A 13253-nucleotide genomic window follows, 5' to 3' on the forward strand; every position below is an offset into this window, starting at 1 on the left:
GCTGCTCGAGGTCGCCATTGACCGGTCCTTTCTCGTCTCCCTGTCTTTCTCAGAGTGCCAGCTGTTTCAGTGTGCCGTCCGCCTCCTCCAGCTAGATCAGATCAGTTAAAAAGAAACAGAAACCAAAGCGTCCTTTCTTCTCGTGCGTATCCTCTGCCTCTTCCTCTCCCTCTAATACACATTCTGTGGCCCTTCGATGCGTGGGAAGTCGTTTGAGTAACAGGGGTTTTCTTCTTGTCCTCAGCAGTAGCTAGCTAGCTCTTCCAGCCTCAAGCCTCTCTCCCATCTTCCTCCCCTCGAAACCGTCTCGGTCGACATCTCTCTCTCGTAGTATCCCCCCGACTTTCACGCCTCATCGACTTCGACCTCGACTTCGACTTCAACTCCCGGCAGCTATATCGTCTCTTCCCCATCTTCACCCGTCTCGCAATGGCTGACAACGCCCCACCAGCGACCTCGTCTTCGCTCCCTCCCCCTCCCCATCAGTCGTCTGCCGGCGGCCCTGGCCAGCAGCAGCAGCAGCAGCAACAGCAGCAACAGCAGCAGTTCGACAACTCGCAGGGAAATGGGCAGCCGAACCCGTCACACATGCCGCCGCCGCCGCTCCCGCCGGTTGTGATCCCGCAGAACACCAACCCGATCCCCACGGCCATCACCTCGCCCATGTCTGGCAACATGATGTCGCCCACCGCGGCTGGAGGCTATGTGCGTCGCTCTGCCCCCGAGCCGAACAAGCGAGCTCTCTATGTCGGCGGCCTCGATCCTCGCGTCACGGAAGATATCTTGAAACAGATCTTCGAGACCACTGGCCACGTCCAGAGCGTCAAGATTATCCCCGACAAGAACGTGAGTAGCGACGATACCGCACTATCAGTGAGAACGCCTGTACCATCAATGAGAATGCACAATATCTGGACTTTGGTCACTTACCTCCCTTTCACCTTTCCCTTCTTTATTTACATGTCTCTTCACCACCGTTTCTAACTTTCTAACTTTACCGCTTTTCTAATTCACTTCTTACTAACCCATAGCCCGGACAGTTCCAGAGCAAAGGCCTAAACTACGGCTTCATAGAATACGACGACCCTGGTGCGGCAGAGCGCGCCATGCAGACCCTTAACGGTCGCCGTGTTCACCAATCAGTATGCTTTCTATCTTTATATCTGTTTTCTATCTTTATATTATGTGTCAGTGCTAACAAATGTAGGAAATTCGTGTCAACTGGGCGTATCAGTCCAACACTGCCTCCAAGGAAGACACCTCCAACCATTTCCACATCTTCGTCGGCGACCTGAGCAACGAAGTCAACGATGAAGTCCTCCTCCAGGCCTTCTCCGCCTGCGGTTCGGTCTCTGAAGCTCGCGTCATGTGGGACATGAAGACCGGCCGATCTCGCGGCTACGGATTCGTTGCCTTCCGCGACAGAGCCGACGCTGAAAAGGCCCTCAGCTCCATGGACGGAGAGTGGCTTGGGTCTCGCGCCATCCGCTGCAACTGGGCGAACCAGAAGGGCCAGCCTTCCATCTCCCAGCAGCAGGCCATGGCCGCCATGGGCATGACTCCCACCACTCCCTTTGGACACCACCACTTCCCTACCCACGGCGTCCAGAGCTACGACATGGTCGTCCAGCAGACGCCCCAGTGGCAGACTACCTGCTACGTCGGCAACCTCACTCCCTACACCACCCAGAACGACCTCATCCCCTTGTTCCAGAACTTCGGCTACGTCGTCGAGACCCGCTTCCAGGCTGACCGTGGCTTCGCTTTCGTCAAGATGGACACCCACGAGAACGCCGCCATGGCCATCTGCCAGCTCAACGGCTACAACGTCAACGGCCGCCCCCTCAAGTGCAGCGTACGTCTTTCTCTTTCTCCTTCTCCCATCCCTATCTGATATATCTCTTTAACTTTGTCCCGCCATGCTAATTTGTGGGTCTCCCGTGTCTCCAGTGGGGTAAGGACCGCCCGCCAACCGGCCAATTCGACGCATATTCTCCTCAGCAGAGTGGCAACCCAGCCTTCAACTCTGGCACTTCGCCATACTTCCCTCAATACGGCGGCCCAGGCGGCCCAATGACTCCTCAAGGTATGCGTCCGTCCTGTGTATCCCTGTCCAACTCCATCCCCGCATCCTACCATCAAACCTCCAAAAAGCCAATCGTGTCGCTAACTCAATTACAGGTGGGATGCCGCCAGCTCAGGGCTATCCCCAAGTCCAAGTTCCCGTCCAGGGCGGCCCAGGCGGACCCGGCGGACCCGGTGGACCTGGTGGTGCCTCTGCCGGCTATGGTCGTGGCCAGTCCAACCCTCCCTCCGCCGGATGGGCACAACAACCTAACAACGGCGTCGGTGTTGGCGGTGGCGGTGGAAACTTTGGTAACGGGTTCGGTGGTTATCAGACTTAAGTTGTTGCTGCTACTGTTGTTGTTTCGATAATTGCACACACGCACCTACCTCTGCATCCTGCATCCTGCACTGCTCTGCTCTGCCACTGCGCATTACTACCCCCCCTGCATCCGATTTCTGATCTTATCACGATATCATCATCCTTGAGCGTAACTTCTTGGTTTTGGTTATCGGGCAGTTCTGTTTACTTCCCCACCTTCTTTTCTATCTCTATGCCAAAAATTTCTATCCATTCTCTGCTTGACTTTTTTTCTTGACTGGCCATTCCTTTTCTCGACTTGGCTTTTGGCCCTTTCAGCCCTCCTTTTTTTTTTCTCTTTCTTTCCTATTCTTGAAGCTCTGTCTGTCCCTTTTGCATTGTCCTCTATTCTTCCCAAATTGCCACTGGTATCCCATGCTCAAACTAAGGTTTTTGTTTCTTGCTGGGGGTTTTTCATTCCACATTCATGTCTCTGTCCGTCTATGCCCGCGTTTGGCTTTCCTCTCCATTCCTCTCTGTGTGTCTCCTGAATGAAACTCTCTATTTCAAGCTATTAATCAACGAATACCCCCCCAATTTGGATTCTTTCGTCTCTTCTTTTTTCTCTTCTATGTTTCTCTTTTTTTGGCTCTATTTCTTAGCGCTCTCCTTTTGCTAGCTTTAGCCTTATCTGTCTCTCCTTTATGATGATTGTGAGACCTTTTCTACTTTTAACGTCTCTGTTTAACAATGCCGTCCTTTCTCCTACTTCTACTTCCTCTTCTTAACTCTCCCCTCCTAACACCTAACCTAACCTAACCAACAGCGGTTGATGCCTGAAGTTGAACTAAAAAAAGTGTTTGCCCTGTCCCCCCTTTTATCCTTCTCTTTTTTGTTTCTCTTGGATAGTCTGATAATGATTCTCAGACTCCCTTTTTTTCTGCTTTTTACTTCATAACTTCGACTTGTCTTCTTATATCTATTCACCACTACTTGAATTGATTTGATTCCTTGGGGTTTGCTCGTTCATTTATTCCTTCATTCATACATACAGAGCAGATGGATGGGAACCATCTACCCTATCCATCTATCTATCCGTTCTTATCTATCTATGTCTGCTTCATCAGGTGAGATGTGTGAACGAGCTTCTATTAGCGGTTATCATTTTATGGACTTTTGATACCCTTTCCATATCCCTCTCCTCTTCTCTCTCTCTATCTATCTCTCTCCTCTCCTTCGTCTTCTCTCATGATAACAATGGTGACGAGTGATGATTTCCATATGGTATGATAAATGCATTCTCCTCAGCGAGCAGGGGTCCTTTGAAGCGTTGTTTTCTTCAGGTTATTGTCCCCTGTTTGGATCAGAGTACAGATTGATAGGTACCAACAGTAGTACCCTTATTCTTCACCACTCTTCTAACATCTACCCTTCATCTTCCTATATCAACCGTAGCTGTAGATATGTAGATGCTATAAACAAGCAACTTGCCAAGTCTGCGGTATTCTCCCCACCAAACTCAATTATCTAGTGCAAAAAACAGATCTCGAGAAAGTCAACGGAAAACCCCCCGATCGCTACTCGTATGACACGCAACGTTCAAGATTCTATTCTCCGACCCGTTTATCCCTTACACTCGTTCGGACGTGCTGTGTACTCCTGTTCATGGGAGATGGGAATCCAGATACGCGACTCGACGGTGCCGCTGGGCCACAACTAGAGGACAGCTTTGCGCCAGCCAACCCGTCACAGCACAAGAGCAATAGAACAGGCAATACTCGAATCCCCAGCTCGCTACTCTCGAGATTTACGTTCACGCGGATGATTCCCTCGGACGAGACGAAGAATACTCATGACAAGGCCGAGGTGGAAGAGGAGGAGAACGGGGATGAAGGTGGTGGTGATAGACTGCGGACGGTGCTACAGCCGTCTCAGCGGTTAAAGGTCCCGGACAGGGCTATGGCCAGTGCATTGAACCAGCAGAGGAGAAAGACACGGAGGAGGAAAGGATCGTTGAGGAAGACTGCACTGCTTGGGACGGGGATGTTGCGGATGGAAGGGAAGGAGAGGTTCACGGGTGGCGGTACAGCATTGCAGCGAGCAACGGAGATATTCCTTGACCAGTACGATGGTGCTGGAGAGAGGGAAGGGGATAATGGTAGAGAGGGAGGGAGTGGGAGTTATGGAGATGGAGGAACAGGACAGGATACCGTTTCGATTGGTAAAGAAGGCAGACGAGAGTTATACCAGCTTCAGCAGGGAATCGTGTCCTCGTTCGATGATGGCGAATCTACTCCTCGACGGAGCTATAGCCATTCGAACACACTTGCCATAGACCGTGACGATTCCTCTTGGACTCGCTCACAGCAGCAGGACCAGCAGCAGCAGCAGCAATTGCGACACTCCATGATAAATGCTGATTCCTTCCCCAACACCGCACCAGTAGGGCCATCCAGTGCACCGAATTCCGTTCAAGATGATGCAACTACAGACGACGAGGACGGACTCTCTCTACCACGACTAAACACATCGAATTTCTCTCGTTTATCCAGCAAAACAAGCAATAGCAGCATATCTACCTCGCCCGTCGTCCCTCCGCGACGAATACCACTACCGTCCATCCAAACCCCTTCGTCCAGCTCAGACTCCTTCTTCAAACATACAAATATCATGAAGCAACGCGAACGCTCAGCCTCTCAGCGCATTCGGTCTCCGCTAGCTACCTCAAACACAGCTGAATTAACCAGCCCATCAGAAATATGGGACTACTCTGAAACCGAGTGGTGGGGCTGGATAATATTAATAGTGACCTGGCTGGTATTCGTGGTGGGAATGGGCAGCTGCCTTGGGGTTTGGAGCTGGGCGTGGGATGTTGGAGAGACACCGTACGCACCACCGGAGCTGGAGGATGATGCCACCCTTCCAATTGTCGGGTATTACCCTGCCTTGATCGTTTTGACGGCTGTGATGGCTTGGGTGTGGGTGGTAGTTGCTTGGGTGGGTATGAAGTATTTCAGACATGCGAATATTTCAGGTGACGATACTTGAGGTTTATGGTTTGGACGTGGTGAGCATCCTACTTATTCCTGTTGGTGCATGTTAAGTTTTTTCATAAATGAGCATTTTCTAATGGTATTTGGGGACAAGGATGGTTTGGCTTGGTTGCATTGTTATAAAATGGATACGATGGTCCACGAATTGTCTTTATATCAATCTATATATATATATACCCTAGGAGTTGCCGGACGAGATGAAATGAAGAATGGCGATAGAAACAAAACAATACGATGATACCAGATCTTCAACGGCCAGAACGAGAACAGCGTGGGTATCTAAGCTAAGTAAAAACCATGTCATGTCCCGATGAACAAAATATGCACTCAGGAAAAGAAACAATCGCTAGGTGGTGGGAAGGGTTGATGGAGCGAGCGGGGTTTAGGAAGGAAGGGCGACTCCAGTAACATTCCTGTGCATCTCTAGGCTTGGACTGTCGATCTCCCGTTTGACACCGCATGCTGGAGTGCTGGCGGTAGTCGACACGTTCGATGTCGGGACGGTCTCACTTTCAGGGGCAACGGTGGTTCCAGGGGCTTTGCTGACGAGGCCTTTGGAGACGGCAAACCCAGAAGATCGGCCGTGGTTTGGATCCCCGTCATAGAATTCATCGATAATAGGATGTATGAGGACCTTCTGCTTGTGGATGGTGAGAATGGAGTTTGTTGGTACGGTCACCCAGTTATCTATGGTTGGACATGATTAGCATGGATACAGCAATGCTAAGGATATACAATATACTTACTTCTCTCGAATGTGAGCGGTTCACTAGCAACAAGGACGATGTCTGCTCCCTTGTCGTGTCTTTCCATCTTGAAATGCCCCTTGGTTTTGCCTTCTTTCCACTTCGTTCCAGACGAAAAGTACAAGCTGGCAGCCTCGTCTGTTTTGCTGCTCACATAGCGTGTGCAGATAACAGAATGTCCATCCGTTACCGCGAAGTTGAGGAGACTCCTGGTCTCGAGGTCGGTCATGGCATATTCCTTTGGAATGGCAGCAATGAAATCGTTGATTTTCCTGATCGTCTTGGTCATCACTCCTCGCAACAGCTCAGGGCCGAATCCTCCCTCCGGCGCCGCGCTGGGGTCAACTCCTTCTTTCGCCATCAGATCCAAGAAGAGAGCGAATGCCCACTCGCTATCGGTTCCTCCCTTGATGCCCAGATACCACTTGTCGGCCAGCGAGTCACCGAGCGGTCGTTTTATGTGCTGCCATCCTCCCAAGTTCCCATTATGCATCCACATGAGCGTGTTGTGCTGAAACGGGTGGCAGTTGTTCTCTGCTAGGGACCCTTCCGTCGTTGCCCGTACATGCGCGAATATGAGTGACGAGCATGTTTTGGACGCAATTCGTTCGAGGTTATCACAATTCCAGGCAGGGAGGGTGGAGGTGAAGATACAGGGATCCGGGCTGAGCTGGGGAGATGTGTAGAATCCTACGCCGAAACCATCGCCGTTGACCGGACGTCGAGTATCCTGAGAATTGATGTGTCAGACGTGCATGCTTTATCCCAATGATGGACGGGCTTACCAGTCTCAGTCGGCAGTCATAAGATTGAGTTAGAATGGAGTGACTGGGTTCAGTTATGAGCTTGCTTAGAAGGATGTCATTCCTGCCTTTGTATACCTGATCGATTCATTCTTGGTTAGCAATGGTTCTAATCTGACCGCTTCTTTGGGATATGAAATAAGTCTAGGAGTCATACTAGAAATCGACACATTTTTTAAATCTGCCAACCACCAGAGCCGGTAGAGTTCGAATTAGAAGAAGTAGCAGTGAATACTCTGTATAAGAGTAAAAGAGTCGTGTGGAGAATCGTATCCGCAGCAAACGCGATCTGGCAGGGGTATTCAAGTATGCAGATATAAGTCGTACACGGTGTTCAACGCTTTTCTATTGCAATGAACTTCTGGAAAAAAAGACGTAAAACGAGCGAGGTCTCCCGGGTTATAAGAAGTAATCTGAGGCGTAGTTAAAACCGTTTCACATCCTCATCTATCCATGTCCGCGCATCCATGGATCTTTTCTTAGCTCTCGAGATAGAAACATAGCTCCGCCAGATGTCGTAATAGAGTGAGTCACGTGTGGCTTAGTCATCTACAGCGTCTACTTCGAGGATACCATCCTTTACAATATAATTCAAGGGAGTAATAGAATAGTGTAAGGTGTAGCATGTTCTATTATCTATCATAGTAAATATGCCGGCTTGTCATGTCAAGTAGTATGATAATGATGCATCTTAACTGGGTAGCAAATCATGTTAGCCATTGTAGAGTATCATGAATATGAGGACCACATACAGAATACCCGAGTAATAGAGATGGCTCAGCTCCTCCCTCCCATGCCTTGTTGGTTGAGTCCCACAGTACGGGCATATCTAGCATTCCCCGTCGTGAATCTTGGTAAATTGTACCTCGGGCTGCTTGCAGTTTGCCACGGCTAATTGACATGCGTTGCCAAACACTTTAGGCTTCGCGCTATCGTTGCTTTTGGCGCACACGGGTTTATACTCCAAGGTACAGACCTCCGGCTACATTTGTGATGCATAGATTAGTATAATTTCATCTTTGTATGTTATGCAGCTGGAATACTTACGCAGTCCTTAGGTTTATTAGCCGGATGAGCCAAAGCAAGGCTAACTGCCATGAGAGATAATAAATATTGAAGCTTCATCTTAGTTGATTTTTCAAATAGCCTTAATGTCAGGTATATTCAGCTTAATAAAACCGAAGCAGGTTCTTCTTTCAAGAGGATAGTGAAAAGGAGGTTGCAAGATTGGCAACTTAGCAACGATGGGCAAGGCCGGTATTTAAAGGATTTGGATGTATTCAACTCAAGGCACCCAAGCCCATAGAAGGACAAAATATTCTCGAATTATCGTCAGATAAAGTTCACTAGTGTAGGAGTTGAAGGAAGATGTTGTCTCTCTTTGTTTTTCCTGGCATGTAGTCTCCCATTGGCCTGACATCCTTTGTTGAAAACGTCTTCACATACTTCAAGCACAGGCATAACGAGTCTGGAGTACGCTGTAGTATAGAGGCATGCATTTGCTATAAAGGAGGTAGAAAGGTAGTGACACCCCGTACAATCTATGCAATCTACCTCCGGTCACTAAGTTACTCGAGAATGAGCGACCAGAAACCCCCGAGTCGCGATCCATGGTTCAACGGGACCATGGTATATATCATGATATATATAGGAGTACTTATCATGCATGCATCAACAAACCCCCGCCATTGGGATTAGAAAAGTCATATTAATAACCTGCTATGATAATAGACATCATATATGATGCTCTGGCCACTGCACGCCCGCCGAATGGCATGGTAGATAGGGCATCCATGCATCTTCAATGTGTACACTTGGGTAGAGAGAGAAAGAACAAAACGCAGAAGGAGAAAGAGGAACAGCTCAGTCACGTGGATGTCGCTCCTTTAAGTCCTGAGTCAGCTGTTAGTCATCCATTAGTCATCTCTAAGGCGGCATGGGCGGTTCTGCCGGGCCATCCCTGGAATTTGTTATTTTGGCGTCACTGAAGACGGATGTTTGACGGGATATATCCTCCTCCTCCCACAGAAAAGAGGTGTTGAACATACGGAGGACCACACATACCCTGCGGATCGCCATATGAGACGGACGCCATGAGTGGGAGACTACTCTCCCGCAGCGCAGCGCTGTTTTCGCGGAGAGCCGTTCTTGCGCGCCAATTTCAATACTTCGGCGCAACCAGAGCTGGCGGGCTCTTTAGTCCGCAGGGCAGCGCCCACTTACGCGTGAGATCATGGCCTCTGGGGACAAATGCCATTCACAATGTCCCGGCCATCAGGACCATCTCCTTTGCACGCGTCCTGCCCAAGCTCGCCTTGAAGCTTGCCCGCATACCCGCCATGTTTGGTGGCGCGATGATAGCAGGACTTGCATATATACAGTACCAAGCGGCCCGTACGTTATTGATTAATATATATTATGTGTTTTCTATTTTCTTTTACGGATGCTAATCTTCAACTGTTTATCGAATATAGAGGCTGGCAACTATGCTATCGACGTTATAAAATCGGCCGGTGAAACTGCAGGCGGTGTGGCCATGAACACGCTGCAGGGACTTCGTGATATTGCTGAACAGGCACAGGAAGGGTTTCAAAATACAAAAAATAATATAGAATTGCCGGAATGGATACAGAAAATTCTCCGCTTAAACGAACAAGCTTCCTCAGACCAGGGCGGATCTTCCAGTGGTGGCAGTGGTGGCAGTGGGGGATCCCCGAAAAAGAGCAACGCTGGGGCCGCGATGGCAGGAGCCGTGGCAGGTTCGAGCTTAGGATTCGATTCCGATCAAGATAATAGGAGTGCAGCCAGCTTAGCCTTGGACGAGCAGATGATGACCTTGACCCGGAAAATGATTGAAATACGGAATATGCTACAACGAGTTGGCCAGTCTAATACGCTCACCTTGCCATCTATAGTGGTTATCGGTTCACAGTCATCTGGCAAGAGCTCAGTGCTGGAAGCTATTGTTGGCCATGAATTCCTACCAAAGGGATTCAACATGGTTACCCGTCGTCCTATAGAGCTGACGTTGGTCAACACCCCGGACTCCTCGGCAGAATATGGTGAATTCCCTGCCCTCGGCCTTGGAAAGATAACAGATTTTAGTCAAGTCCAGCGCACGTTGACCGATCTAAATCTTGCAGTCCCGGAAAAGGACTGTGTCATGGATGAGCCAATTCAACTCTCCATATACTCTCCACATGTTCCAGACCTGTCCCTTATTGATTTGCCTGGTTATATACAGGTTGCCGGGCGTGGTCAACCCCAGGAACTGAAGCAAAAAATCTCCGACCTTTGCGACAAGTACATCCAAGCTCCTAATATTATCCTCGCAATTTCAGCCGCAGATGTTGACCTAGCCAATTCTACGGCCCTCAGAGCCAGTCGGAGAGTGGATCCCCGTGGAGAGAGAACTATTGGAGTAATCACAAAGATGGACCTGGTTGACCCCGAAAGGGGTGCCAGCATCCTCTCAGATAGGAAATACCCTCTACGTCTGGGCTATGTTGGAATCATCAGTCGTATTCCGCAAACTGCCGGTCTGTTCTCTCGTGGCAACGGAAACATCTCTACTGCCATTGTAAGGAATGAAAATGCATACTTCAACGCACATCCACAGACCTTTGGTCCGGACAGCGAACTTGCCGTGGGAACCAGCGTGCTACGGAAAAAGCTCATGCAAACCTTAGAACAAACCATGGCTTCTAACCTTGCAGGAACCCGGGATGCTGTCTCCCAGGAACTGGAAGAGGCAACCTACGAATTCAAAGTCCAGTACAACGACAGACCATTGAGCGCGGAATCGTATCTAGCCGAGAGCTTAGACAGCTTCAAACGTTCGTTTAAAGAGTTCAGCGAAAGTTTTGGCCGCCCGCATGTTCGAGAGCTATTGAAAGCCCACCTCGACCAGCGCGTTATGGATATTCTTGCCCAGAGATATTGGAATAAACCGGTTGACGACATCTCTCCTGCTCTGCCAGATCCTGATCCTCTAAGCAGTTTGCCAACTTCGAGTCCAGATTCCGTATACTGGAGACGGAAACTCGACGCCTCTTCCTCCGCCCTTACAAAATTAGGAATTGGCCGCCTGGCTACTACAATCGTCGCAAACTCATTACAAAATCATATCGATTCTCTAGTCGCATCATCTACGTTTAACACGCATCCTTATGCACGGAAAATCATCGAGGCATCTACCACCATTCTTAACGATCGATTCTTCAGCACTAGCGACCAAGTAGAGAATTGTATCAAGCCATACAAATTCGAGATCGAAGTTGATGACATGGAGTGGTCCAAGGGCCGAGAAAGCGTGACCAAAGGTCTTAAAGAAGAGCTCAAAGCATGCGAGAATTCACTGAAAAACGTTGAAAACACGGTTGGGAAACGCAAACTCCGAGATGTCATGGCGTTCGTTGATAAATCAAGAAAGGGTGACGCCAACGTCGAAGGGGATGGTAGCGGTGGTGCTGGAGGCTTCAGTGCATCCCTGATTGAACAAGGTCAGTCCACATACCGTTCTCCTTTGTGATGTTCAAACATTAACTCTTTATTTTTTTTTTTAGCTCGTGGTGCCACTTTCCTTCGAGACAGGGCCGAGATACTAAAGATGCGACTCCTCGCTGTTCGCTCTAAGCAATGTGCCTCCAAGAAGAACAGATATTACTGTCCGGAAGTATTCCTAGATGTGGTTGCCGATAAACTTACCGCCACCGCCGTTCTGTTCCTCAACGTTGAGCTGCTATCAGAATTCTACTACCATTTCCCCCGGGAACTCGACCTAAGGTTAGGCCGTCACCTGTCTGAAGCAGAGGTGGAACGATTCGCCCGGGAAGATCCACGCATCCGACGACACCTCGACGTAATCCAGAAGAAAGAGATGCTTGAGCTAGTGCTGCAGAAGATCGAAAGTTTACAGCAATTGGAAGGCCGCAGTAAATCTAATTCTCAGCAAGCCGGGGCCGCAAAGGAGCGTGTAAAAGGAAGCTGGCGTCTATTCTAGCTGGCCAACTTCCCGATTTGCCTTGACTTGTACTATTCCCCTCATGACCATTTCTTCTTCTTTTTTTTAATATACCAATACTCCAGACTACGGCGGCGTTATTTTGGTCGGCTTAGCTTCCAGGTCTACATATATACCTGGTGTGAACTACTTTTATCCGGCTTACAGTGTGGTGTATTCTAGCCAAAATCGTCAATTCTCCTCCCTTATGTATATACAACCCCGGAATTTTTTATGTTACTCCAAAACTGTGTGTCGTAGCGTAAATAGAACCTCCATTTCATAAGTTCAGGTATATATGGCGGGCATTCAAACAAAAATATACCCCAGCCATATGCCGTAAATCCAAATATAGTATACATGCAAAGATCCCCGTTCTACTCCCAGGCGAAACAAGGCCTTTTAAAAAGGAGAAAAAAAAGTAGTATACAGAACGCCGTCGGTATCCTGGCAAAGAAAATGCGATATTAAGGCAGTAGTTGCCTCTCCATAATTTCTCCATCTTGTCCTAATCTGTCACTCATCGATCCCGTGGTACAGGCCTGTATTCGTCTCCGAAAGTCTCCTCTTGCACCTTCGTGTTGTTCCACTCAACTTTTCCAGGAATGTCCTTAATTTCTCGCAGCGTAGAGCCCATCTTGACGACAGAGAATTTTATCATACGAGGATCGAGACCGAGACCTCGTTGCATTTCCTTTTGGACAGGGTGGGAAGCATCGAAACGCATAATGAAGTGTTGACCTACGCGGTTCTTGACTTGATGCTTCGTGGTCGGTTTTGGGAGGGTGAAGGGTCCCCAGTTGGTGTATCCGCGAATGACACCACCGGAGCGGATAACTTGGAGGCCAACGGTTCGGGCAACACTGTTGACTCATAAGTTAGATGACCGGAAACACGATGGACATCCTGATAGATCGCTTTCGTCTCCTGGGAGGGCACCGTGACCTACTCTCTGACTTCTTCGGCGCTGCCCTGACGGACCTGTGAGAGAGCTGTTAGCACTGTGACTCGCATCTCCGGCTTCACTAGAGCTGGTAGACAAGGTATACATACAATTGCAATCAGTTCGTACAGCATCGCGACCCTGTCCTGTCTGTTGTCTTCTCGTTCTTGTTTCGTCGTTGCTATCAAAACGTTTTGCTGCGTTTCCTAAGAAACTCCAACGATTTTTCACTTTCTCGATACTCGTACGGTCATTATAATACAGGAGCATGTGAGTGACCCAATCACACGCCAGGAATTGCCGACCCCGGATGTACCTCACGTGTTTACGGCCCTGTACCC

At 49.1% G+C, this 13253-nt stretch overlaps 5 protein-coding genes across 5 annotated transcripts; 3 read left to right on the top strand and 2 right to left on the bottom strand.

Annotated features, from left to right (window-relative positions):
* Positions 1-588: 588 nt before the first annotated feature.
* GIQ15_02513 (nucleolysin TIA-1) lies at positions 589-2405 on the top strand (the record flags this gene model as incomplete). The annotated part of the gene is made up of 5 exons (XM_033549930.1): positions 589-846; positions 1032-1142; positions 1208-1855; positions 1951-2086; positions 2182-2405. 5 exons carry the CDS (start codon positions 589-591, stop codon positions 2403-2405), a joined length of 1377 nt encoding a protein of 458 aa, XP_033407091.1.
* A 1625-nt stretch (positions 2406-4030) lies between these two features.
* GIQ15_02514 (uncharacterized protein) lies at positions 4031-5413 on the top strand (the record flags this gene model as incomplete). The annotated part of the gene is made up of 1 exon (XM_033549931.1): positions 4031-5413. One exon carries the CDS (start codon positions 4031-4033, stop codon positions 5411-5413), a length of 1383 nt encoding a protein of 460 aa, XP_033407092.1.
* Positions 5414-5800: 387 nt separating this feature from the next.
* GIQ15_02515 (uncharacterized protein) lies at positions 5801-7139 on the bottom strand (the record flags this gene model as incomplete). The annotated part of the gene is made up of 3 exons (XM_033549932.1): positions 5801-6105; positions 6165-6894; positions 7125-7139. The coding sequence occupies 3 exons, from the start codon at positions 7137-7139 to the stop codon at positions 5801-5803; spliced, it is 1050 nt and encodes a 349-aa protein (XP_033407093.1).
* A 1921-nt stretch (positions 7140-9060) lies between these two features.
* On the top strand, positions 9061-11969 carry GIQ15_02516 (msp1; the record flags this gene model as incomplete). Its single annotated transcript, XM_033549933.1, has 3 exons — positions 9061-9361; positions 9442-11469; positions 11533-11969. The coding sequence occupies 3 exons, from the start codon at positions 9061-9063 to the stop codon at positions 11967-11969; spliced, it is 2766 nt and encodes a 921-aa protein (XP_033407094.1).
* A 520-nt stretch (positions 11970-12489) lies between these two features.
* GIQ15_02517 (mitochondrial 37S ribosomal protein YmS16) lies at positions 12490-13046 on the bottom strand (the record flags this gene model as incomplete). Its single annotated transcript, XM_033549934.1, has 3 exons — positions 12490-12832; positions 12919-12950; positions 13023-13046. The coding sequence occupies 3 exons, from the start codon at positions 13044-13046 to the stop codon at positions 12490-12492; spliced, it is 399 nt and encodes a 132-aa protein (XP_033407095.1).
* Positions 13047-13253: the final 207 nt, after the last annotated feature.

This window comes from Arthroderma uncinatum, assembly GCF_011692745.1.
Source record: "Arthroderma uncinatum strain CBS 119779 chromosome Unknown scaffold2, whole genome shotgun sequence".
NCBI lineage: Eukaryota > Fungi > Ascomycota > Eurotiomycetes > Onygenales > Arthrodermataceae > Arthroderma > Arthroderma uncinatum.